Source organism: Phaenicophaeus curvirostris, chromosome 3, assembly GCF_032191515.1.
Source record: "Phaenicophaeus curvirostris isolate KB17595 chromosome 3, BPBGC_Pcur_1.0, whole genome shotgun sequence".
In the NCBI taxonomy this organism is placed as follows: domain Eukaryota; kingdom Metazoa; phylum Chordata; class Aves; order Cuculiformes; family Cuculidae; genus Phaenicophaeus; species Phaenicophaeus curvirostris.
In genome coordinates, this window is record NC_091394.1 from 43,359,672 (window position 1) to 43,384,828 (window position 25,157).

General features: G+C 36.4%; 1 protein-coding gene across 11 annotated transcripts; it reads left to right on the forward strand.

The window, feature by feature from the left end:
• The first annotated feature begins 308 nt into the window (after window positions 1-308).
• On the forward strand, window positions 309-24,925 carry BRD9 (bromodomain containing 9). Of its 11 annotated transcripts, none has more exons than XM_069853783.1 (18): window positions 309-453; window positions 882-1,102; window positions 2,789-2,921; window positions 5,250-5,310; window positions 6,207-6,351; window positions 8,233-8,343; window positions 9,116-9,291; window positions 10,949-11,077; window positions 11,952-12,084; window positions 13,907-13,982; window positions 15,635-15,730; window positions 16,927-17,059; window positions 17,767-17,878; window positions 18,871-18,909; window positions 19,363-19,434; window positions 21,284-21,386; window positions 23,073-23,240; window positions 23,973-24,925. In XM_069853783.1, the coding sequence occupies exons 1-18, from the start codon at window positions 381-383 to the stop codon at window positions 24,071-24,073; spliced, it is 2,082 nt and encodes a 693-aa protein (XP_069709884.1). In that variant the 5' UTR covers window positions 309-380; the 3' UTR covers window positions 24,074-24,925. The 11 variants fall into 11 exon arrangements, with proteins under 11 accessions (XP_069709884.1, XP_069709886.1, XP_069709887.1 ...); XM_069853785.1 differs by having other exon boundaries at window positions 9,176-9,291; XM_069853786.1 differs by having other exon boundaries at window positions 9,179-9,291.
• Window positions 24,926-25,157: the final 232 nt, after the last annotated feature.

Here is a 25,157-nt window from a genome sequence, read left to right on the forward strand (position 1 = left end):
CTCTTTCTCTCTCTCTCTTCCCCTCTTTCTCTCTTCCCCTCTTTCTCTCTCTCTCTTCCCCTCTTTCTCTCTCTCTCTTCCCCTCTTTCTCTATCTCTATCTCTCTCTCTCTTCCCCTCTTCCTCTCTCTCTCCTTCTCTGCCTCTGCCCTTGCCCTCGGGAGGCGGGAGCACGGCCCCTCCCTCGCACCTGAGCGCCGCGCAGAGCGAACCCGGCCTGGCTCGAGCGTGAGGAGCTCCGCGCGCCGGCCCCGTCGCTTCGAAACGCGCGGGCAGTGGCGCCGCGGCCCCCGACCCGGATCTTCCTCCGCGCGGCGCGAGCGCCGCCCCCAGCCCGGCGCTTCCGGCGGGGCGGCCCGCGGGCGGCGGGGCGGCTCCGCCATGGGGAAGAAGCACAAGAAACACAAAGCGGAGAAGGCGGAATGGCGCTCGGCCTCCGCCACCGCGTACGGCGGTAAGAGCTAGAGGCGGCGCTGTGGGGGGCGGAGATCCGCTGCCGGCCCCGGGCTCCCTCCGCGGGCGCCGCCGGCTGCCTGGGGGGTGGGGGCGAGCGCGGGGCTTGGGGCCGAGCGGCCGCCTCTCGAGCGGCGCTTGGCTTCACTGCGCGCTTCGTAAGGACCTCGTAGTGTTTTCAGGGAAAGCTTCAGGAGTCGATTCCTTAGGTCTCGCAGGTTGTGGAAATTCATGATGTGCGGAACGGCTGTTCCTGAGCTTGAATTTCTCAGTCTTAATTATTTTTCTCTCCGGATATATTGTGTGACTTTTCAGCCCGCAGCACATCCTTGTAAGCGGTGTTTCTAGGAGAAGCGCCGGTAGCTGCTGTTTGCTGTCATCTCCACGTGCGTTTATGAAATGTTTTGCTTTTTTTTTTTTTTAATTTAGATTATGTGGACAAGCCTTTGGAAAAACCTCTAAAGCTGGTCCTTAAAGTTGGAGGAAGTGAAGTGACTGAACTTTCTGGGTCGGGGCATGATTCGAGTTACTATGATGACAGATCAGATCATGAACGAGAACGACATAAAGAAAAGAAGAAGAAAAAGAAAAAAAAGTCTGAGAAGGAAAAGGAAAAACATCTAGATGATGAAGAACGAAGAAAGAGAAAGGTAAGCTCTGACTTTTAGAGTTCAGACATACTGGTTTTCTTCATGCTTGCTTATGAGACCTAAAAACTGGTGCAGAGCACTAGAACATCTTTTTTCTTTTTTTTTTTTCATAATCACTGCTGCAAGAAGATGAAAAAACAAACATGAAAAAAACTTGTATATGTGTTGGTGTATTTCTCCTGCTTAAGCAAGATATACCTGTGATGGATTTTTAACAATGTAAAGGCTTGTGATTTGTAATTGTTTATCTTGTCTGTTTGCTTTGTCTCTAAGTACAAATATGTAGGATTTTGAGTTGGATGTTTTGTATTTCAGCCAGGTCAGAAACATGTTTTCCTACCCTTTGAGGAGGATATGTTCACCTTTTCAAATCGATCTAGATTACATTTCTGTTCCTGAGATATGCCAAGTTATCAGACATTGGAATTGCTATGTTTACTCAAAACCGCTTTCTAAAATCTGGTCTGTTGAGTACTGTTGTACAGTAGTCTTGTTGGCTCTTCTTTGGAATAATTTATGTGCTAGCCTTTGTGGCTTTATTAGTAGCAGCAAATGATGTGGTCACCTTATTTGTCTGTGCTGAACCTTTAGGAGTTAGATTCAAATCAGCAAGAATGCAGTGATGCTGCAGTTAATGGTACAGTTTAATTTTAATAGTGGGGTTTTTTTGCATACAAATGATTCTCTGACCATTCTGTTTTTAATTCTTTTCTGTCATGTAGTTTTACTGTTCTCATGTGTCAGGTTTTGGTACTACTTTGAATGTGTGTATGGCTGACATCTCTCATTTCGAATTGGGGTATTGTTAGGCTTGTGTTACTTAAAAGTGAAATATCTTGTAGGATCATTCAGAAGCTATTGAATACAGGGCAGATAGTGGAATATTTTTGTTGGACAAACATTTTACAGTATTTCAGTTAAGACTACAACTGGGACTTGAAATTTAACAAAACAACTGTCTTTAGTACAAGATTGGCTTCAAATTATTTGTTGTTCTTTTCCTAAATGGTGTGAGATTGTTTAGATTTTTTCCCTCGGCACTTCATTAGCAGTGCATGCAAAAGAAGCTAACAGATAGATTGTTAGTCTAAATGAAGTTAATGAAATTATGCTTTTCTGTGTGAACATGAGTAATGTCTGTAATTTTATGAGAATGACTTGGGCCTTTGCATTGAAGCTCAGGAAGAGATCGTTAATTGCCACTGCTGTTACAGAGCATTTCTTGTGATACTTCGTAGGGTTCCTAAATTATAATGATTATTATATATACTTTAATGATTCCTGTTCAGAGCACCAAACAACAACATCATGTCGATCAAATCAGAGCTAAGGACTGATCTTTACTAAATAGTAAATTTACTTCCTTTACTCTCTGCTGTAGCTTATTGTGCGATTTTACTTACAAATAGGTTCAAAGTTAAACGTTCTTTTTGGTAAAAATAGAGTAACTAATTATTAGAACAATAGTATATTCAAAACAAGAAGCAAAAGTTGACCAGTTTTATTCAGGGAAGGAAATTGAAAAAGTAACAGGAAAAATGTATGCACTATTGTTTGCACCATATTATGACTCAGGTATAGATCGAGTATTCCAAATGAAAAATCACTGCTTCTTACCTTTTGGTGTGTGGGATTGTACATTCCAAGTGTGTTCTTCTGCAATCTGTCTAATTCTTGTTGTGCTAGGAAGAGAAGAAGAGGAAAAGGGAGAAAGAACAGTGTGACACTGAAGGAGAAACTGATGACTTTGATCCTGGGAAAAAAGTGGAGGTTGAACCTCCTCCAGATCGTCCTGTCAGAGCATGCAGAACTCAGCCAGGTGAGTAGTGTGAAAAAAAAATCATCTTGGATGCTTTTTTAAAAGCATGCACAACAAGGCTTTTGTCAAAGGTATAAAAAATGTAAAATTTCCATGAGGATTTGCCAAAATCTAGAGACTTTGGTTTTTTCCAACATTCAGAACTTCCTCTTATGAGCCAGCAGTGTGTGCAGGTGGCCAAGAAGGCCAATGGCATCTTGGCTTGTATCAGAAACGGCGTGACCAGCAGGTTCAGGGATGTTGTTCTCCCTCTGTACTCGGCACTGGTGAGACCGCTCCTTGAATACTGTGTTCACTTCTGGGCCCCTCACCACAAGAAGGATGTTGAGGCTCTGGAGCGAGTCCAGGGAAGAGCAACAAAGCTGGTGAAGGGACTGGAGAACAGGCCTTATGAGGTACAGCTGAGAGAGCTGGGGTTGTTTAACCTGGAGAAGAGGAGGCTGAGGGGAGACCTCATAGCTCTCTACAACTACCTGAAAGGAGGTTGTAGAGAGGAGGGTGCTGGCCTCTTCTCCCAAGTTACAGGGGACAGGACAAGAGGGAATGGCCTCAAGCTCCGCCAGGGGAGATTTAGGCTGGACATTAGGAAAACATTTTTCACAGAAAGGGTCACTGGGCACTGGCAGAGGCTGCCCAGGTTGGTGGTGGAGTCACCTTCCCTGGAGGTGTGTTTATGGCACGGGTGGACGAGATGCTAAGGTGCATGGCTTAGTGTTTGATAGGAATGGGTGGACTTGATGATCTGGTGGGTCTCTTCCAACCTGGTTATTCTATGATTCTATGATTATCTGAAAGGTCCGTATTCCTCTATACGGGTTCTAGTGGTTTGTTTTCATGTTACTGAACTTGAGAAGAACATCTGTCTCTGGCCTCTGTTACTTGGCAGAATAAAGCGAGTCTAACAGTAGTATTTTGTGTAGTGTTCCACTAATTCCTTCTCCTTAGCATTTCCTCAGCATTTATACAACAATGGTCAGAATACCTGAGACTAAGGTATTTCTCAGTTCAAGGGAAAAAAATCTTGTGGATGCTGCTTAGCTGTTGTTATGGTCTTTTTTTGTAACCCATGTGGAGTTTTAATATCTCTGTTTTCATCAAAAGTATGGCAGTAAGTTGTGATAGGATGTTTAAAGACCATAGTCCTTCCAGTTTTCGTTTACCACTCTTTAATTCTCATTGCCAGCCAAAATACTTACCGATTGTGTGTGGTAGCTTCTGCATGTTTAACCCTTTCAGATTTTGCCTAGCTTTTTCTACTTGTAGCCATTGCTTAATAGTTAAAACTCAACTTTGTTCAGTGTCAGTTTTTACTTAGAAGAGTTTTCAAATAAATCATTATCTCAGTACGTATATGCCTGGAAATGGAATTTAGTAGCAAAAAGTTGGGTCTTTAGGAATATTGTGAGTCGTGTCTTCGGAAAACTGCCCATTGACTCATCAAATTTATTGAGGCATTTTCTCATTATGACTACACATTGAACTGAGGAATGGTGTCTGTCAACTGTCAAGGTAACCTGATAGGGTTACCAAAATTTTCTAGTCAAAGTTTCATGTCTTTGGGTAGTCCAGAGCCGTGAAGAAAAAAAAAAAGATCCGTATTGACAAGGCTTCTATTTTCATCCGCTTAGAAAATGTTGTTCTAAGGCCTATAAATTACCTTACCTGTTCTGGTTAAGAAGGGAAATATCTCTCCATTGTCATGATGAGTTGGAGATTTTAATTCTAGGTTGCAGCATGCTTCTTTAGTTTTTCGAACATCACATTAAAGCCAGTCTCTCTGAATTATGTACATGGAATAGGTAATTAATGTGTAGTGTTTATTGTTTAACCTGTACAGGAAGTGAAATCGTAATCAGTACCACTCTTGCCAGCAAATCTGCATCTATTTGTCACTCTTGAAAAGACTCAGAGAAACTTGTTGGGTGTTGTGTTATAGAAACCATTAAAGTTGCATGGTGTAAGAATGTGGATTTCCGAAATGTGGTAGTTGAGCAACCAAATTTTGCTTCTCTTTTCCTGTAAAAGTATGTAACACCTTACTTTCACCTTACTAATATGTTTTCTTAGAACTGTGAGACAGTATAACACCTGATTTAGCGTCTACTTGTTTTTTATTTGATTAAAACTCAGTAAGTAGTAAGAAAGGAAAAAACGTGTATGTTTAGAAATATGATGTGCTTGTGCTTTGAAATCCATTTCTGGTTGACCTTCAGATCAGTACAAGCTGTACTGGTATTTAAGATTTTCTCTGTTATTTATATTTTTAAATAAATAAATGTACCTATTTTCTGTTTCATTACACATATCTGTGTTTGTCTCAAACTGCAGCTGAAAATGAGAGCACACCGATCCAGCAATTACTAGAACACTTCCTTCGCCAGCTTCAAAGGTATTAAGCATATTGTACCTACAGCTGTGTTAACAATGTCTAATGTATATCTATATGTGTTAACTTCACAAGTGCTTACCCTTATTTTATGTTTGAAAGTATTGCCTAGAGACTAGCTGTAGCATGTTTGGTAACCTTTGCAACCATGTCAGACCTGGTACTTTTTAAACTCAGCTAATCATCAGGGAAGATCATTACCAGCTATGCAGTTCTAGCTTTTGACAAGGAAGTGTTTTGGGCAGAGGATACATTGCCAGTGTAAATATATATGATAATTATTATTAGTTTAGGAATAAAAAACAGTTGTGAATTTTAATATTTTAAAGACTTGATCTGTGCTTATGAAATTTTTGTTTTGTTTTGTGTCCTATGTCAGATACCAAAGCAAGTTTATAACTTACCTCTTCATTTAGAGAGGCTTTTTATTTTATTGTTTTCCATGAGATGTTAACATTTTACCTCATGGGTTTTTTTCAAAAACCAGCCAAACAACAAACAAAATATTTCATTTTCCTTTTTCATTGCATAATAATTAGCTGAATTTGGAACTAATTCAAAAATATTGAACACTGTAGATATTTTTAGAGGACCTCATGAACCAGAAGAATTGAAGAGGCTATTACTCAGTGAAGACAGAAGATCTGTTTGGAATGTAAATTGAGACACAGAAAGCGTAAAAGAAATAATTAACTAATTCAAGAACTAGCTCAATCTCTTTCAAAAAGACTACATATCTGTAATCAAAATTCTTTTCTGTGTCAAGCAGTTTTTCAAATATGCTACTGTTTTACGAGAGTACTTTTAGTGTTTTTTCTTTTTGTACCATTAATGTGGTATTAAAACAATCATCATTCTGTTTGCTGATTTAAATCTGAATTTATTGTTTTTATTTTTAGGAAAGATCCTCATGGGTTTTTTGCTTTTCCAGTCACGGATGCCATTGCTCCAGGATATTCCATGATAATAAAGCACCCCATGGATTTTGGTACGATGAAGGAAAAAATTGCAGCAAATGAATACAAATCAGTCACTGAATTCAAGGTGAATTGACAGAGAATCGGTTATTTCAGAACTCATTCTTAACTCTAGAAGACTTTCTTACATTAATTATTTTAATGTGCATTCTTTTAGAACCAAGCACTTTTGCATATTCTGTGTGTTAGAATTAGTTTCTTGCTTGTTTTTCACCGTGGAAGCTCTGTATTTATCAGATACTATGACAATCTGCTACACATTACTGTGGAAACCGAGAATGTGCTCTAAAGTTCTGCTAGACATAAACATGAGTAGGACTGTCACAAACACTTAAGTGGTTGAAGAACTTTTTTTTTTTTAATCTAGACCATGTTACAGTGATTAAAGGGCAATTTTGCAATTCTGACATGTCTGCAAGAGAACTGTGGATATACTGAAGCATTTTGTATAAGGTTCAGTAGCTACTACATGTTTCTTATCTTTAATTATCCTGGTTTCCGTATAACTTTGTTTGGAATGGTCTTTGGCAGAAACTTACATGGCAAGTTTATTGGCAGCTTGCCTTAGCTATTTTGTGTATTGCTAATACTGTAATACTTTACTGGATGCTTTGTGGTTTTACAGACAGTGCAGTAAGAAATCTTTTCATGGTCTTGCCAGCGCCTGGAAGGAAAGGAGTTTTCATTACATGGTTCATGAAGTTCTATTAGCTACCTTCAGTATTGTTTTCTAGAGTGGTGTTGATAGAACAATAGACTTGGCAGAGAGCATTGGCTTGCTCCTCAGGGTTAATTTCTTCTTTTGAAAGGTCCAGCAAGGTGAGCAAAGAACGGCTTATATTTTCTATAGATGCTTTGACAAAGATTGTTGTTTTGTTATGTATGTCATATTTTTCAAAAAAAAGTATAGAAATTTATAGTAAAGAAGGATTCATAATAGCATTGCTGTCAGCAGTGCCTTCAGGCCACTAAATTCGGTTGGCTTGCTGGTTTGTCTTATTCAGCGATTCGCAAAGGAAGTTTGAATGGGAGCTCTGTGACTACAGTTACAGGCAAGGTTGCAATGTTGAGATTGGTGTGTTACAACCTAAAAAAAATGAAAATCACAGTATTGTTTAGAATTACGCAACCATTCAGATTGGGAAAGACCTTTAAGATCATTGGGTCCAACTGGAGACTGACAGATTCTTTTTTCCTGAAGGACTTGATTTATGCTGATACTCTGAGGAACAATAAAAGATTACTAGAAGTCAGTCCATCTTACAGTGACAAAGAGTTTGGACGCCCTTTCTCAATATATGAGTGTACTTGATTATGCTCATGCCTTTGTAATTCTGTGTAATACAGATAATAGGTTTACAAGATTTTGACCTCTAAAACAAGGCCTGCTCTGTTGGAGCTATTGTAACTAGCTGAGGCTAGTCACAAGCCTAAGAGCAGAATCCACAGGACCACTACAGCATAGTAGAGGAGGAGAGATTTTTGGTTTTGTTTTAGTTCAAGTGCAGGGGACCAGAGAAGAGGTCAAATTAGAAATATAATTATATATAAGACACTTTGTATCTTTCTGATGTCATTGTACTTCTCAAGTCTGTTTTAAAATGTTGGAAAAACACCAGAAAGTACTTACCCTGGTGCCTCAGTCCTCCTGCATTTCTTTTGTTTGTCCTGTTTGCATAAGGAAGAAATGTTACATTTGACATTGAGAGAAAAGGATTTTTTTTATAACCAAAAAGCCAATTCCAAACTAAAGTGAGCTTCTTAAGAAGGATAAAGGACTCAAATCTTTGCAATTTTATGTTGCCTTTTGGCTTGCGTTCAGCTCCAAGTGTCTGCTGCTGTAATATTACTGTGTTCTTCGCAGGGCTGCCATGATGGAATGGTATCTCCCAGTCTTTTTACAGTGGAGTTCAGAATTTTAACATTTCTTTTGTTTTGTATTTTACAGGCAGATTTTAAACTGATGTGTGATAATGCAATGACTTACAACAGACCAGATACTGTTTACTACAAGCTAGCCAAGAAGATACTGCACACAGGCTTTAAGATGATGAGCAAAGTAAGAGACTTATTAAAAACAAAAAGCAGAAACTCTTTGGGTTTTTTTTAATCATACTTAAAAGGAACATAATTAATAACAATGATAAATGGTATTTCATCCATCTGTGATTAATTATAGCAGTACCTACTAGTGGTGCTACATTTAAAGGCTTGATAGCAGTCTTTTTAGAACCAGACCCTTATTTCTCCGCGTTATCTGCTCCGCTGAAGTCTATAGGAGCATTTTCCACTGGCCTCAGTGGGAGCAATTAAGATCCACATATTTAAAACCAAACCATAAAATATTGCTTCTGACTGAAACCTTGAAAATGAGATCTTAGTTAAGTTTTATTTCTGCATAAACAAGAAAGCTTTTAAGCCTTGGATGAGGTGAGTGTAGGAAAGGCTTCAGGCGTTTCACAGATGCATGTGTGCAAAACACAGTTTTTACTCAAATACAGTTGCTGAGTTGTAAAATGAAGTCAATTTTGGTGAGCTGCTCTGTGTGTGTGCATGTGTGTGCACACGCATGTGTTTCAGTTATGGTAAGTTTTATGCAAAATAGGCAATTGTCTTCACATATGCAGTTTTGTTTGTTTGTTTGTTTGTTTCTCTCTTGATAGTTGGGCTGCAGAAATTCTGATGCCATGCTACCATGACCAAATCATGTTGCATCGCCATTGGAAACGAGGCATTAAGGCCATGGCCATTCCCATCCCATCCCATTATCATAGCATCTTGGCTATGAGGGAAAGGTTAAGTCCCTGCCGCTCTGTCCTTTCTGATTCTAGGAACGGCTGTTAGCTTTGAAGCGCAGCATGTCGTTTATGCAGGACATGGATTTTTCTCAGCAGGCAGCTCTTTTGGGTGATGAAGATACAGCAGTTGAGGAACCTGTCCCTGAAGTTGTTCCTGTACAAGCAGAGACTACCAAGAAATCCAGAAAGCAAAATAAAGAAGTTATTAGGTAAACGTTTTAAAGGGGATGCTTACTAGATTGTTCTAGCTTTTGTAATATTAGGCAGAAGCAAAGAATAGAGGAATAAATTCCTTGCAGCCTTTCTCATTGTAGTCCATGGGATTAATGGACAATTGTATTTATTTATTTGTTTATTTGTAGAACTAGTTGAGTTACCTGGTGATTCCTAGCCTGAAACAAACAGTTCAAAGAATGTAAACACTTACAGTCAATGTACATATAAATATTTTCATCCTTCTCTGTATCCATACTAAATAAGTGGTTTCTTCTCATAGTGGTTTGAAATGTTCTTTCATTTTTAACATAGCCACAAATACCTTTTGTATCCTCCCCCTTTCTGGGATCTTTCTGTGTGGGCAAAGTGGCCCCAGATCAGTGAATGATTTTGTTTAACTTTAGTCTTGTCAGGCAGGATGCAAAAGTGGTTATTTCTGGAGCAGATGATAACATCTTTCTGATGAAATCTCCCTAAGCTTCTTTGTAAAATACATAACTGTCTTCCAGCTGATAGGCGCGCTCCGTGTCACAAAGTAGTGCATTTGTAGCTAACATCTAATTAGTCAAATTAAAGGGGTTTTCTTTTCTGTAACATTTTATGAGAAGGTTTTAGCAGAAATTGTTATTTATGAGCAAATTTTGTTGTTTGGTTTTCTTACATAGACATGCTAGGATAGATGTTGAGTTTAAATTGTAGAGCATTATATCAACTGGGATCTTATGAAAATAAACCTGTAGCAGGTAGAGCATTACTAGATATGTCTTAAATAATCTGATCATGTGAATATGTTCTGCAGGCTTCTTTCTTAAACATCCAAAGTAAATAGAAGTGAAATGTAGCTTGTTATTTCACGTTCATGTTCTATAATTCATGTTAAAAGTGAACTTTAGAGCTCTTGTCAGCCAGGCAGGTTTTGTTACACTTAAGCATTTTTGTAATCCTGCTTAATGTCTGATGGATGATGCACTATTTTAATGTTTTGTGGAAATATGAGACTGCAACATTCAAAAATAATCTTAAATTTAGTAATTTTTTTGGCTGGAACTATTCTAATGTCAGAAACATGTCTGTTGCTGTATCATGGAGAATTATCCAAGTATAATTTGTTCTTTGTTTAATGGGTTGTGTATAGGAATTAATTGAATGTATTTTCTGCAAATGAGATTTGGAGGGAGGTCATTTCAGTTTTGTATGGTTGGTTGTTTTTAAAAGGTATATTGAGGTTGGTTTGTGTGGTGCCCAGGATAATAGATTTTAAATCTTACATAAACTCCATTACAGGAGTAGCTTTGTTTGTGTATCTTCAAATGCAGGTAGCTAACAGAGCAAGAAACTGAGACTGCTAAGGAATATATATACCTGCTCTGTCTTTAATGTCTATCTTTAATGTGTATCTTATATACAGTTTAGATAGCTAAAAATAACTGACCTAATAGCTAAGTAGTTTTTGAAAATTTTGGATAGGATGTTGCAACCTTCTGAATATTCTCTCTAAATTCTTGTCCATTAAATATTCTGTAAAGTGTGATAGAAAGTGCCAGTTGTTGAGCAGTTTCCTGCTGTGTACACCCTCAATGAAACAAAAATCGTATAACGCATTTGTCTCATAATAGTATGATCCTGTGATCTTTGTATTGTCTTTAATAGCAAAACTTTCTTGTGTATTGGATCTGAATCTCTATATAGAGAGAAATTCTTAGCTAAGCAAATGGAAGAAGATACTCCAGGAGAGAGAAATGGATTTGATGTGAGGAGATGCTCTACCCAGTACCTAAGGTGTTTGGCCGTAGTGTCTAATGTCCATGTAATGCCCTGAAAGATTTTGATGTACAAAGTTTATTTTAATAATATAATATAATATAATATAATATAATATAATATAATATAATATAATATAATATAATATAATATAATATAATCTGCCATATCCTATGGTATGTTTACACTTCCCCTTATAGTAGTACCTTTCTGATTTTATATAATAGCTAAGATATGTCCTGTTCCATCTTAGGAGCGCTTCTTTGTTATGTTTCATTGTTTTGGTGCTCTAATTAAACGAGATCTAATGAAAGATAAATATTAAATTCTCTAATTTCAATGAGACGGAATTGCATGATTGATACTGATTAGGAATACTGATTGCCAGTATTAACAAACATAGGAATTAAAGGACCCCCTGTTGGACTGGGAGTAGTGGCCTAGTTCTACATGCAACTAAATGACATAATCCTCATAAATGCAGGCTGTTGAGTTTTCTTGTCACATGAAAGTTACACAGTCATGTTATTTTTTTCCTTGCATCTTTCTATTTGAAAGTTTTGAAGATAGCATATTTGTGCATTTTGGAGACTAAGGGCGCATGCACCATTCACCTTGTATTAATGCAATTCTACTCCCAATCTCTGTTTTGTAATACTTCCTTTATTTTCATCAAGGTACAGAAACAGTTAGATTTTTGAGGTTTGGTAGTTCGTAGCTTCTGCTGCAACACCTTCAGTTTTGTAATATTATTATAATTGCACTTAATACTAACTAGACTTGTCACTGGGTGAGGAGTGGGACTGATTGTTCTGTTTAGCAAACCCAGATTTCAGCCGTTTGTTTTGTTTTAGCTTTTAATTTCTACAGCTACTCCTCTTCTCTTTCTTAGTTGCATATTTGAACCCGAGGGAAATGCATGCAGCCTGACAGATAGCACTGCTGAAGAGCATGTCCTGGCACTAGTGGAACATGCAGCAGATGAAGCTCGGGATAGGATCAATCGATATCTACCCAACAGCAAGGTCTACTGCTCAACAAAGTTCACGGTTTTGTTTTGTGTCTGACTGTTGAATGTTTTGTTTCATCTCGGGGAAACAACCTTTAGTATTGTGTTTTCTGAGACTGTAACATCTAGGATGTATGCTCTGTGTGGAATATGAATATGACTATTATCTGTCATTTAATTCCTACTGAAGCCAATTGTAGGGTGTCCTAAATGAATCTCTAGTTGTATTGCATGTTGAACATCTTTCCAAACTCGCAGAAAACAGTGAAATATTGCTCCGTCTTGATTCTGGCTTCTGTAATTGCAAAGTTTAGTGTCACACTCAACTGTTGCAACCTCAGAAAAAGCACACTTTGGCATAAATCTAAGGGTTATTAGGACTTCCTCCCCAACCTAAGAAATTCAGGAATTTTAAGTGTTAAATTTCTGTTTTCAGTAAGAAGTTCAGAACTTCTTGTACCCATAAGTAATGCTTTCAGCTATAGCGCGTTGTGTGAGTACAAATGCTGTCATCTTTTAGAGACTAAGAGAAGGTAGCAATTGTTTGTCCATGTTCGACTTTTGAACAGTGCTAATCACAGGTTTGATCATGAACAAGATTTTGTCACTGTTTCAAGGCAAAGCTCAGTGGTATTGTTAGCGCAGTTTTTTCAGCATGATCTGTTTATGGGCTGTGTTTTTCTTACCTATGTGATAATGGTGCATTTCTTCATTACCTCATGCTATATTGCAGTGAGTGCTATGGGCCTGTTGAGATACATTTACCCTGTTATGTGGAGTCTTATTACTAATTACTTTGTCCTCATTTCTCATTCTGTCATATTCTCTAGTGACAAATGCAGTCAAAAAAATAATCAGGATCTTGCTGCATCCAGCATTTTCCACCTATTTTTTTAACAACTGTTGCAGAAGATACACATGATTTGAAGCGTTAGTGGTTTTGGTTGTATCTTCAAACTTCAATGTCTGTTTCTTGGAAAGTGGCCTTCATTATGCAGTGACCTTAAGCTCAACTGGATTAGGAAGTAAAGCTTCTCGCACTGGAGAAGGTTTAGCTTCTTCAGTATATTTCTGTTTCTTTGGGTAGTTAGAAGACTTGCTATGATTGGAGTGTATTTGAAACCTCCAGAGTAAGATTGGCTTTTAAAATACCCTTTAAAGCCAGTCTTTGGCTAGTTGCTAGCTTTGCTGAAAAGGCCTTTCATGCTGATGCAGTTAGTTTTGCAGGAAGAGCTGTTCTCAGTGTGCAGCTCTTAATTGTCTAGGTTGTTGATAGTCTAGACAACCCAATGCAAATGTCTTCTTAGCATTGTGTTTCTGTGCTGCAATACATCTGTCGCAGTGCTTATTTGTCTTTAAGAATTTCATAGTATGTTCATAAAAGTACCTAGAGTAAGTTGTGGGTGAGATATGAAAACAAGCAGTTCACTCTAGATTTGAAAAGAGACAGTGAGGTAGATTATGGATGAGGGTTACATTTCTGCTTCTGAAAAGAAAATGTTTTCTTTTAGTCAGAAAGCCTGTCTCCATACTAATTACAATGGAATTGGTTTTGTCTTGGATGCAAACCAGATCTGAATTGGAAAAGGTGATTAAAGAGTTCTATATATGACATACAAACTTCTAAGTCTTCTGTGCTGAAGCATTTGCTAAGCACTGATAAATAGTTGGGACTGAAGAGTCTCTGTATTAAAAAGGAAATCCATGCTAAAAATGCTTTTTATAGTTTTCTATGTAAGTAAGGCAACTCCTTTGAGTTTGGACTGTCTTGAAATGATTGAATGATTGTTTCAATGTTTTGAATGATTACTTCTGTCTCTTTGTGGTTCTATTTACAGATTGGTTATCTGAAAAAAAATGGAGATGGAACTTTATTATTTAGTGTAGTAAATTCATCTGATCCAGAAGCGGAAGGTAAATGACACAATCTTTCAAGCAAATGTTTCTGATTTTGAAGTCTTACCTGTATGTACATACAGATCCTGCATAGTATAGATGATTTAAAAAAAAAATTATTCCCCAAACTACCTTCCCCAACAATTATGCAATATAAGATGTTTCTCTTTGCCTTTCAAATTTTCACTCTTGAGATGCTCTAGTGCTACCTTCTTAGGTAAAATAATAGCTATTTATAAGCACTTATACAGTGCTACAACTTTATATCAAACTTGGAAGACAGGCTTTTGCTGCCAGTACTGTGTAGTGTTAAAATCTAATAGAAGAAAGGTGAATGAAAGTGCTGTAATCTTATGTAATTCTGCAATACACAGATGTAAATAAGAATAATCCTTTACCTTTTTTAATTTCCTAATTTAAATTATCAGCTAAATGTCAGTTTTAAGATGATTAGGTTTTGCTTAATCGTTTTTCTTTAGTTCCTTTCTTTTTTGTGTGTTTTTGTTTGTGTTACTGCTATACGTTATTTGTATTGTCTTATGCTTTCAACTTGTTTTCGTTTTAAACTCAAAATACAGAAGTTCTGGAAGTTTTTAATGAGTGAAATGTCATAGTCTTTATACTGCTATGTGTCACATTGATTTAACACTTTGTTCTCTTCACATTTTGAGGTGAATTCATTTATAGCTTGCCTAATGTTGCGTTGATGAGTGCACAAACCTTTCTGACTAGTCTCATTTCTGTTGCTTTTTTTGACTGGGAGATACAAACCTGTAACTCTGTTACTGTCTGAATTCCTTTTCATTTGGTAGTAGATTTTTCTGGAATGAAATTGAGCATTTTAGCTGCCATCATGCCCATAGTTATTCCTGGGAAGAAAAAAAAGAATGTGATTCAATACCTCTGCAATCATGCCATTCAAAATTTAGACAGTGATGGCAGTGGGGGGAAAGCAGGCTTTCACTGTGTGCTGTAAAGTACTGTACTGCTTCCTGATGCTTCTGTGCTCCAGAATCTTTTTTGATTGTATAGTTAATACTATGACACTGAATTTTCAGCTAATAATCTGAATTTTTTTTTTTTTTTTAATCCTTGCAAGATTCTAGGGATAAATTTGCTTTTGGTTGTTCCGTAATTGAGCATAATTGCCATTAGATTCCATAACAGCTAGAGAGATGTAAGATAACTGGAAGTGTCCTAAATGTTATTGGGAAGCAGGTCTCAGAACTTTATAATAAAGAAATATTGCTATAGTCATAATTATCTTTAAAATTTTCTTTACGTGGTGTCTGGGTTTCTATAGACAAACTACCATCTAGTCAACATAAGAAATTGCCTTTATCACTTCTAATATCTGGATCTCAAATGTTTGTGAATCACCTAGTAAAAGAATTTCAGATGCCACTGTATACTTTAAAAGTGAAATAACTAAGCCATTGATTTTGTGAGTAAGAGACAGAAACATATTTACAGCATATATTTGAAATTTAAATTAAGAACCTGAATCATACTACCTATTCTTAATAAAAATGTACACGTGAAAGACATTTAGCTTTTATGGTAACTGCCATTTTTTAGAATAACAAAATCTAAATATTCATCATAAGTAAATGTTAAATATTAAATGCTTTTCTAAAGACATTTAATCTTCTTTTAAATAAAATTATTAGAGGAAGAGACTCACCCAGTGGATCTGAGTTCACTGTCAAGCAAATTATTACCTGGCTTCACTACACTGGGCTTTAAAGATGAACGAAGAAATAAAGGTAAATGCCAAAGAACTTGTTTTAGTTTTGTGTTAATTGTGTGTTTGAGCAATTTCTTGACAGAAAATAATTTCAGATCATACCTGTCTCCAAATGAAAGTTCACCTGTTTATAATTATTCCATTTATAGCAGAAGGCAGTTCTAATTAAATTTACTTTTTTGCTAATTAAACATATCTTTATTAGGAGTTTATGGATTAATATTTTGCCTTAGTGCTATTGGAACACTAGAAGCTTTTCAGTAATGGTACTCCATTTTCTCTGGAGGAAGTAATTTTTCCTGGGAACTGCACTTGGAGTTGAGAAAAAACCTTTTAATATTTTGCATTTTTTATCATGTGACAAGGATTTCACAAACTGGATTTTTTTTTCTAGTATCATTGACATTTTTAATAGTTTTTAGCCTGCTCTTCAGAAACCAACTGGCATGTAGCAGTGAAGTAGACACAAGCAAAAAGCAGAAATATAAATGAGGTGTATCTCTTTTTGTGAGAGTGGGGTGGTTAACTTAGTTCTTTATTTTCCAGTAGTATAAGTGCTTTCGTAAGATGAAAATAGTTGCACTGATTCTGGAGCTTGGAAGCGTCCTTGAGTGTTGAGGAGTTTTTAGATCAAAATGGGCACGGATATTTAGACGTGCACAACCCAGCTTCTGCACCTGAATAAAGTTAGCCTTGTAAAAGAATTAGTCACTGTAGAGGACACGTTGCCTTTAAGGTTTCTCTCTGTATTATCAGAAAGCTGCTCTGCCTTGTACTCCTCTCACTTCTCACGGGAGGCTTTCCTCAGTAGTCCTTGACTTGTTATTTTTCACGGGTAGTCCTTGACTTGTTATTTTGTAGACCAGAGTGCTCACATAGCCGTTTCTCATGGGGAAGCACAATACTGTAGGTAAACAATGATTGTTTACTGCTAAAGGAGAACTGACAAATCAGCTTGTAACACCACGGCTCGCCCCTCCTGAAGAGGGGTATAAATGTAATGCAAAATCTCAATAAAACGGCTTCACTTGATAATATTGGTCGTGTGATGTCCCTATCCTCTGCACTTGAGATATATTACTCTGGATTTCAGTTGGAGTAAAAAATTCACCGTGCTTTCTGTAAATCTTTCAGGAAACAGGTTTGGCTTTTTTTCCACCAAATGATCTTTTACACTTGTTAATGATTTTTTATCTCTTTCTTCTCCCTGTCAAGTAACATTTCTAACAAGTGCTACTACAGCTCCTTCCATGCAAAACAACTCTCTATTTCATGATTTGAAATCAGATGAAATGGAACTCTTGTACTCCGCATATGGTGATGAAACTGGGATACAGTGTGCCTTAAGGTAAGCGCTACCTTATTAGGAGACGTAACTTCTCATAGCAATTTTATGAAAAGCAATTTGGACTAAATGTCAACTAGGAGCCTCCAAATCGTATTTTTTTCAGGAACTTATTTTAAGGATAACTCACTATAGAACTTGAAGCTGGCTTTCATCTGAGTTGGTGAGGGGTTTTTTTTTGTTTGGATTTGGGGTTTTTTTGTTTTCCATTTGCACTTTTAAGTTACCCTATTTTATTGTAAGACTACTATGGATCTTGTTATTAGGGTCTTTGGCCACAGGATGTTACAGATTTGTTAAAAATTTAGCATTTGCTTTAAACCCACCAGTAAGTAGGTTTAGATGTGCAAGTAATAGATTTTAGTTACTTTAAAACAGTGATGTTTTTCAAGGCAGACTTTTCTTTAAATTTTTAATCTTGGAGGGAAGGAATTAATAACATGGTTTTTTTAAACCTACTACCCGTGATAGTTTAAGTGAATATTTGCTGGTAGCTGTTGAAAACAAGTTTGCAGATATATTTACTTCTGTTTAAGAAAGGGGGCAGGGAGAAGAAAAAAACCTCAATTGCTTCTCTGAAGAAGCGTAGAAGAGTAAAAGAACAAGGAAAATGGAGATGTAATACAGTGTAGTTGGGGAAAAACATAAGTTGAAATATTATTTATAAAAGTAAACATTTTCTGTAATGCTTATATCTCCATTCCTACTAGCTTACAGGAATTTGTGAAGGACGCTGGAAATTACAGCAAGAAAATAGTAGATGATCTTCTGGACCAGATTACTAGTGGAGATCACTCAAAAACTATTTATCAGCTAAAACAGGTGTGTCCTTGATGCACAGAAATGTCACAAGTTCATCAAAATAAGAATGAAACCATTTCTGGTTTTTAATACTATATGAGATGCTTTGTCTTCCATTGTCAGATTAAGCAGCGCAGGCTTAGCTGCTCTTGCAGCCATGCAGTGACCCAAATTAGAAACTGAAGCAATCAGCAGAGAAGTAGTTTTATTCTTGTTTCCACATAGATCAATTTTACAATGTAGTTCAGTATGTGGCTGCAGAAACAAAGAAGCAGGAGGTGCAATGTTGCGGGAGGAAGAAGGGACCAACCAGCTGAGGAATTTTCTTCAGAATTTTCTGGGTACTTTTTCCAGTCCTTAGCGGGAAAAGTCTTGTATATGAAACAGGAAGAAATGTAATGGATTAGTTAAAAAAAAAAAAATCAGAAGTTCACAAATAATATTTTGAATATTCTTCTACATCTAGAAATGTGTGTATACAACATATTGAACTTAGCTTTCTCATTCTCCTACCTTGTTCTATGGATGTTGTTCCAAATGAGAATTTGTGAATGCCTTTCAAATGGTCAGTGGCTGTTTTCATTTGGAAATGCTGTTCAGTTGCAACAAATGTGGATACGTACAGATTTGTTGAATTAGATGTGTTTTCAGTGATAGCATTTTATACTTCAGTTTTTTGTGCCACTGTATTTTAGTAAGAATGAATATCTCTGAGAGTGCAACCTCAAATTACTTGGAATCAGAAGTTACTGAAGTAATGACTAAGGTAATGCTCTTGAATATAAAATTCATGGGCAGGAGTAGTAGTGTAAGGAGACTCAAAGATTAGTTAAAATACATAATACTAAAATATTTCAGAACAGTAGCTTTTCCACTGTAATTGTGTTACAGATATATGAAAAAGTTAGCTATCACTAGCCTCGTTTTGTGTGTGAATTTTGAATATACATGAAATTGTACTATGAATTGTATTATGTTGAATAAAAGTAATTGTTGGTATTCTTTCTTTCCAGAGGCGAAACATCCCAGTAAAACCACTGGATGAAGTTAAAGTAAGTAATGCTGGTGATCAGAGTTTGGGTTTGGTGTTTGTTTGTTTGTTGGAATTTTTTAAATGGAAAAAGTGTCTTCGTATTTAAAATAGAGATAGTGATGTTCTCTGTGCTTCCAATATTCAAATTCCTATTTTTATTTAATGTGCACCTATTCTGTGCAGAATACAGAAAAGAATAAGAGGCTGTTAAATTTTGTCTTAAAGAGGCTGTGCTAAGTGGCTGTCTTGGTTAGTTCTAAATTGTTTATGTGAATCTATATGATCACCTATTATCTTTGGTTTTTTGTAAGGATTCAATGCAAACATCACAAAACATGATAATGTTCTGTGGTGGCCTAGGATCTGATCATGGAAAAACAGTAAATTACGCAAGCTACAAACTAAGAGTATTCTTAGGAAACAAGTATAAACTCTGAAATGCTAAGGTCTAAAATATTATTTGGTTCTTCAGGTTCTGCCAGTTCTCATAAAAGAAGAACACAAGTTGCGTAATACCTGTCCGGATTCTTCCAAACAGATTATGGTAAAATGGTTTGTGTGTCTGAAAACAAACAAACAAACAAAAGCGTGTAGAGGCATTCATTTTATTTCAGTCGAAGGATGTGCATGTTCTGAGGTAGAAGATTATAATTACAAAATATAGAATAGGCTTCTCAGTGCTTAAAATGGATTTTCTGGCGCTCAGTCCGGTTTAATTAGTGGCTTTGTTTCTTCTTCTGTTTCACATAAAAATTGTATGGATTACATTATAGCAATTAATCAAATTTATAGTTTTCTAAATATTCCTCATGTTCTGTGGAGAGGTTTATATTCCTCTAGAAGGCGACTGGTTAAGTTAATTCATTAGAATACGTTGCTTTTTTATGTTTCACGATAATACCTGGTTTTGTATTTACATGCATGTTTTATGCCCCCATCTGGAATAGGCAACCTCAGAGAATTATATTATTATGTATTTTGATGCCTAGTGACTTTTACTTTGATGTCTTACTTTTTGCCATTACACAGCAGTATTGCAATACATATGGAAAAAATGAAATTGTTGTAGTGCAGGCTGTATTTTGTTATCCAAATGTATGCAAGCCCAGCTCCATCTGATACTGTGTATAAGGATGCACACCTTACTAGTTTTGTTAGTCATGTGCTAAAATATTTCAGTAAACCTAGTGTTACATTGAGAAGATGAGGGAAAAGGGGGTCTGGGAGTGATTCGTGGTGGGGGGATATTGATGATTCTTCCCCCTGCCAGGTTTCTACCACGGGACATAGATGACTTGAGCATGTGTTTGAGTCCAAGAGGAACCAATGTTGGTTTCAACAGTCCCGAGTTATTAAATGATAGAAATTTAGACTACCTTGCAGATCCCTTACCGTTCATATGATTCGTCTGTCCTGGAAGCATGTTAGAGCTGCCTGTGTGTTGCAGGTTAGTCAAGATAGTTATGGATACTTGTCAGACCCCAACGGAGACAGAGTAGGACTCAGAACTATACTTAGACGGTTAGTTTATTACCTATAATGTTACAATTCTAAGTCAAGGGTATAAGCTTAAGTCTAGACCAATATTAATATCCTGTAAGGGATTGTGAGGGACTGTACAACCTGTCTGGAGTCCAGTAACAAAGTCTTTATAGATGTTTCCATGAGGTTGCCGAAGGTGAAGTTTTTGCAGAAACTTCGTAGGGGCTGGATCCTTGAAGTGATGTTTGACATTTGTGGGGGTCTCAGGCCAGCTGAGCTCCTCCAATTATGACCCTCTCCTCCAGTCAGCCCAGCTCCTTATCTTCTTCACCTCTTGTCAGTGGGGCCGGCTGATAAGGGACAAGGCAGGTTGCTTCAGCCCCCCTGCCAGTGCAGCCCACCAAAGAGATTCAGGAAACTCTAGTGTTAGACACCAGGCCATTTCCAACACACAAACTCCACAGTTCCCACATCCATAAGCCACCTAGATACAACATATATTGGTTTCAATTCATAGATCTTATTAATACTTCTGCTTTCAGGATCACTTTTGATTCCTTGTTCTATGGCTGTGACATGTCACTCTGCTATATGTACGTACTTGTTTTGATATGCAGGAAGGGGTGACAAGGGGCCAGTTTGGTCATCCTGATAGGCAACAAGTGCAGAGACATAATGGCTAGGTTATTCTTGTCCACTTATCCTCACTGCACACATGGGCTTTTATGTGGCCAGTACTCTCCACTCCACAAATTGGCAAAGCAGTAGCGCTCTTCAGCAGCTTATATCAGTACTCCAGTCCCAGATACTGTGGTGCGTACTTCATGGATTCATGCATTTACCTTAAACATTGTAAAGTTATTATGACAACTTGTCACTATTGCTAGTCTTTGTTTCTTGTATTTTAAAAGATTGGAGAATCTGCTGGAGACAGTAACACTTCTGAATTGGACTTTCTTTCTATGAAACCATACTCAGATGTATCTCTTGATATTTCTATGTTAAGTTCATTAGGTAAGTACTTAATCATACAAGCCATACAATTATAGTTTAATTGTAGCATTTAGGCAAAATAACAGCTGGATTTGCTAAGAGTAGAAAAGTGTTCTAAAAGTATTGCTAATTATAGAAGTAGTGCTAAGAATAGAAAAGTGTTCTAAAAAGTCTCCTTTTGACATAGATAAAAGTCTAGGGCTGGTACAACCTAAGTTAAACCTTGGTCTGTTTTTCCCTTGAGACAATCGTGCTAGCCAAGCTAACTTTTCCTATAACGCTGAAGAAACCAAAGTATTTTTACCTCACAATTTTGATACCTTTGCTTGGTTTTTATGTGTTCATGATAACAACTTTTAAGAATCAGCGTGGAGCTTTGGCTTAGAAATGTTACTGCTTCATATCCTGTCATTTTTAAATAATTTGGGAAGTAGGTAAGTACGTTAAGCTCAATCATGTCACCACTTGGAACATGCCAAAACAAAAATCAGAAAAAGCTTTAAGTGTTGGAAAGATTTTAGCTTAAAATAAGACAGCTGTATAAAAGTATTGGGATGTTGTTTCACATACATGTCTTTGGTAGATATCCTTGAAATACTACAAGAAGTAATGTTCCCATTCCTGCAGGCTGCTGAGCTGGTCGAATGTCTTCAAAATTGTCATCACAAAAAAAAAACCTGTTTATGGTTTGATTGAAATACTTTTGATTCAGAATGTGAAAGATGCCAAAGTATCTATTATAAAATATAACCAAGGTAATTGAATGCTCAAAGGAAAAAAAAAGATCTCTACCGTATGCTCCCATAGGTGCAGTATTCTTTGAAAAGTGATGGTAGGCTCTGATTATGGTGTCGCATACCAATTTTATTGCAGTTTAGTTAAAAATTAATAAATACCTGGTTTATATTAATTTATAATTATATTTATATTTAATATTTAGACATACCAGTCTTACTATGAATCTCTTGCCCCACTGAAAGCTCCTTGTATATTTTTTCTTTGATCTTTCTGTGAACAGTTGTACTTCTAGATTGCTTAGCTTCTGAAGAGAGCTTATGTCATTATTTCTTTCATAATTCTTGCAAAGTTAACGAGGTCTGTATTAAAGACATCCAAAGAGAAGGGAGTTTATTTTCCTGTTTATCTGAAGACTTTAAAAAGTTTCCCTCAACTTTAAAGAACAGTGTTGGCACATACTTCCAATTCTTTCCAATTTCACTTGTATTTGGCTTACTGTAAAATCAGCACAGCTGGAGAAGACACTGTTCTGAAAACCTGTGGTGGGGATTTTTTCACTTCCATAAATTACAGCTTCTAGTTTAACTGTATTTTAGGCTAGATATTTAGGTAGTCTTTCCACTAACTTCCTCTCCTTTGCTGCAAACTAAATGCATTATTTCATGTCTATAGTGTAATAGATGAGGAAGACAAAGCTGTTAAAAGCTTCTTAAATGCTGGGAGTAAGTTAATTTTCAGCCATTTCCCATAGCAGTGTCCTTCGTCACCAAATATTGCCAAATGCATTTCAGCATGGATTTCTTGAAACAAAGTAAATCTGCACCTGTTACCTTTTAGAAGTGCAAAGAAAAATGCAAGATTGAGGTTGCTTGTTTAATATTGTGTTAATTTATTTTAGAATTTTTTATAGTGACTTATAATTCATGAGTTGATCTGCATGTGCTAATTATAGTAATTGATGGCCCTTAGGGAAAGTTAAGAAGGAGCTTGATCATGATGATAACCATTTACATCTGGATGAAACAACTAAGCTGCTGCAGGACCTTCATGAAGCTCAGGCTGACAGAGTAGGATCCCGGCCATCATCCAATCTGAGTTCCCTCTCCAATACATCTGAAAGAGACCAACATCATCTTGGTAAAGTTACCTGTGTTAGAGAATTTACAGTACTTCTGCTCTAATTGAAACTGGTTAAAACTTACATTTTAATTTACATAATTTTGTATGAAGGTACTCTGATAAAACAGTGTGCTGACTACAAGATCGTGTTTTAATTTTTAAATATGCATGCCGAAGGCAACTAAGAGGACATGCTTTTGACCTGTGGAATTAAGGACACTAATTGCAGTTACCTAATTTTTTTATTAGGCATTATTGAAGTAATTGTGAAGTAAATTGATACTGACTGGCAAATCTCTATATGCACTTGTGTTATGCTCTTAATTAAGTAGTAGGTACTGTTCATTTTACTTTGGCTGCAAGTAACAGGTGGGATTCTACAATAGCCTTCCATCGTCAACTGTATAATTCAGTGATAAGAGAGGATGATAGGGTAATATACCACTTAACAATTCAATGTCATTTCTGAAAAGGTAGGAGATGTTGGTTGGATGATACTCAATTACATTTTCTATCATTTCTTCAATTCGGAGTAAGAAAAGTGACTGCTTTTTTTCAAAAAGATCTGTATTACTGAACAATCTTGCAATTTCCTTTTCAAAATCTGTTGTTTAAATATCATTAAATGTCTGACTTGCTTTACAAGTCTGAAAGGAACACGTGAAATAGCCATGTTGTTTATATATATAATTATCTCCCCATTATTTTTCTGTAGTTTTAAAGGTTTGATTTTTTTTCTATATCGTACAGGAAGCCCTTCTCATCTGAGTGTTGGAGAACAGCAAGACATGGTTCATGATCCTTATGAATTTCTTCAGTCTCCAGAAACCTCAAATGCCACTACTAACTAATCTGATATGTACTATATATTTTGTATTTTAATTATATTATGTTTTTATAAAGTTTTTGTCCATGGCAGAAACCTCCATTTTGTCCTCTTTTCTATGAGGATTCCTGTATAATATTATCATATATGCTGGATTAAACAACAACAAAAAATAGTTAGTACATCATGTCGTTAGCAATGTACCAAAACCTGCTTTTGATTTGTTTGGTGAAGGTCATTGTCTACTGGTGTGTGAATCTTGACAGAGAAAAAACAAATAATATGTTAGAAAAGTCTGTATTTTATAGAAGCTAAAAAGTGATGATTTTCCCAGTATCATGGTAACAGTTATTAAATGTTTCTAGTAGAATTACCTACCAGTTCTGTTCAGGTCTTTACTTGAACATATTCAAGGAGTAATATTCTATTTCAACAATGACAGAACTGCATGAACTGTGAATGTGATGCTTCCCATCTTCTAATAATCTCTAGAAGATGTTTCTGTTTCCCCATTTTTTTAAAATCTTTTTTAAATCACTCTAGAGAGTATCTAATCTGAAAGTAACAATACTTTGTAGTAGCATTGAAACGCTCACTACAAGAATTCTACCCTGAATCTAAAAAACATTAATGCTATTGTGATCCATCATGTCTTGAAATGCAAAGAAAATACAGTGCTTATATTTTTGAATTTGATATGTTTATTTACTTGGATGGAAAAAATACTGGATAAGTTGTGCTTTTCAGTAATTTTAAAATAAACTTTTGTAATTCTGTACTGATGTAACTTGGCAATTTTGTACTATTGACACGTGCAAGCTTGACAGATGTTATGAATTTGCAATATTTTGTAAATATTAATAAAAATACAAAACTACTTTTGATGTTTGCAAATACTATGTTCTTGACAAAAAAAATTGCTTCCTTTACTAAATCTGAAATACTAGGAGGTTTTGGTATGAATTTTTGTGCTGCTTCAAAAGATAATTTTTATTGTGCCATGTGTAGCTGTAAACAAAATTAACTGAATTTCTAGGAACCAACAAGGAAGTCAATCAGATAACTGAAATCTGATATCATAGTCATGATGAAGTCTGGATGGGAAGATC

Coding starts and splice junctions, on each gene's coding strand:
- BRD9 (XM_069853783.1), top strand. CDS start 381: ATGGGGAAGAAGCACAAGAAACACAAAGCGGAGAAGGCGGAATGGCGC. Junction 19,435..21,283: donor ATTCTTCCAAACAGATTATG/GTAAAATGGTTT, acceptor GTATTTTAAAAG/ATTGGAGAATCTGCTGGAGA. Junction 23,241..23,972: donor AAGAGACCAACATCATCTTG/GTAAAGTTACCT, acceptor TATATCGTACAG/GAAGCCCTTCTCATCTGAGT.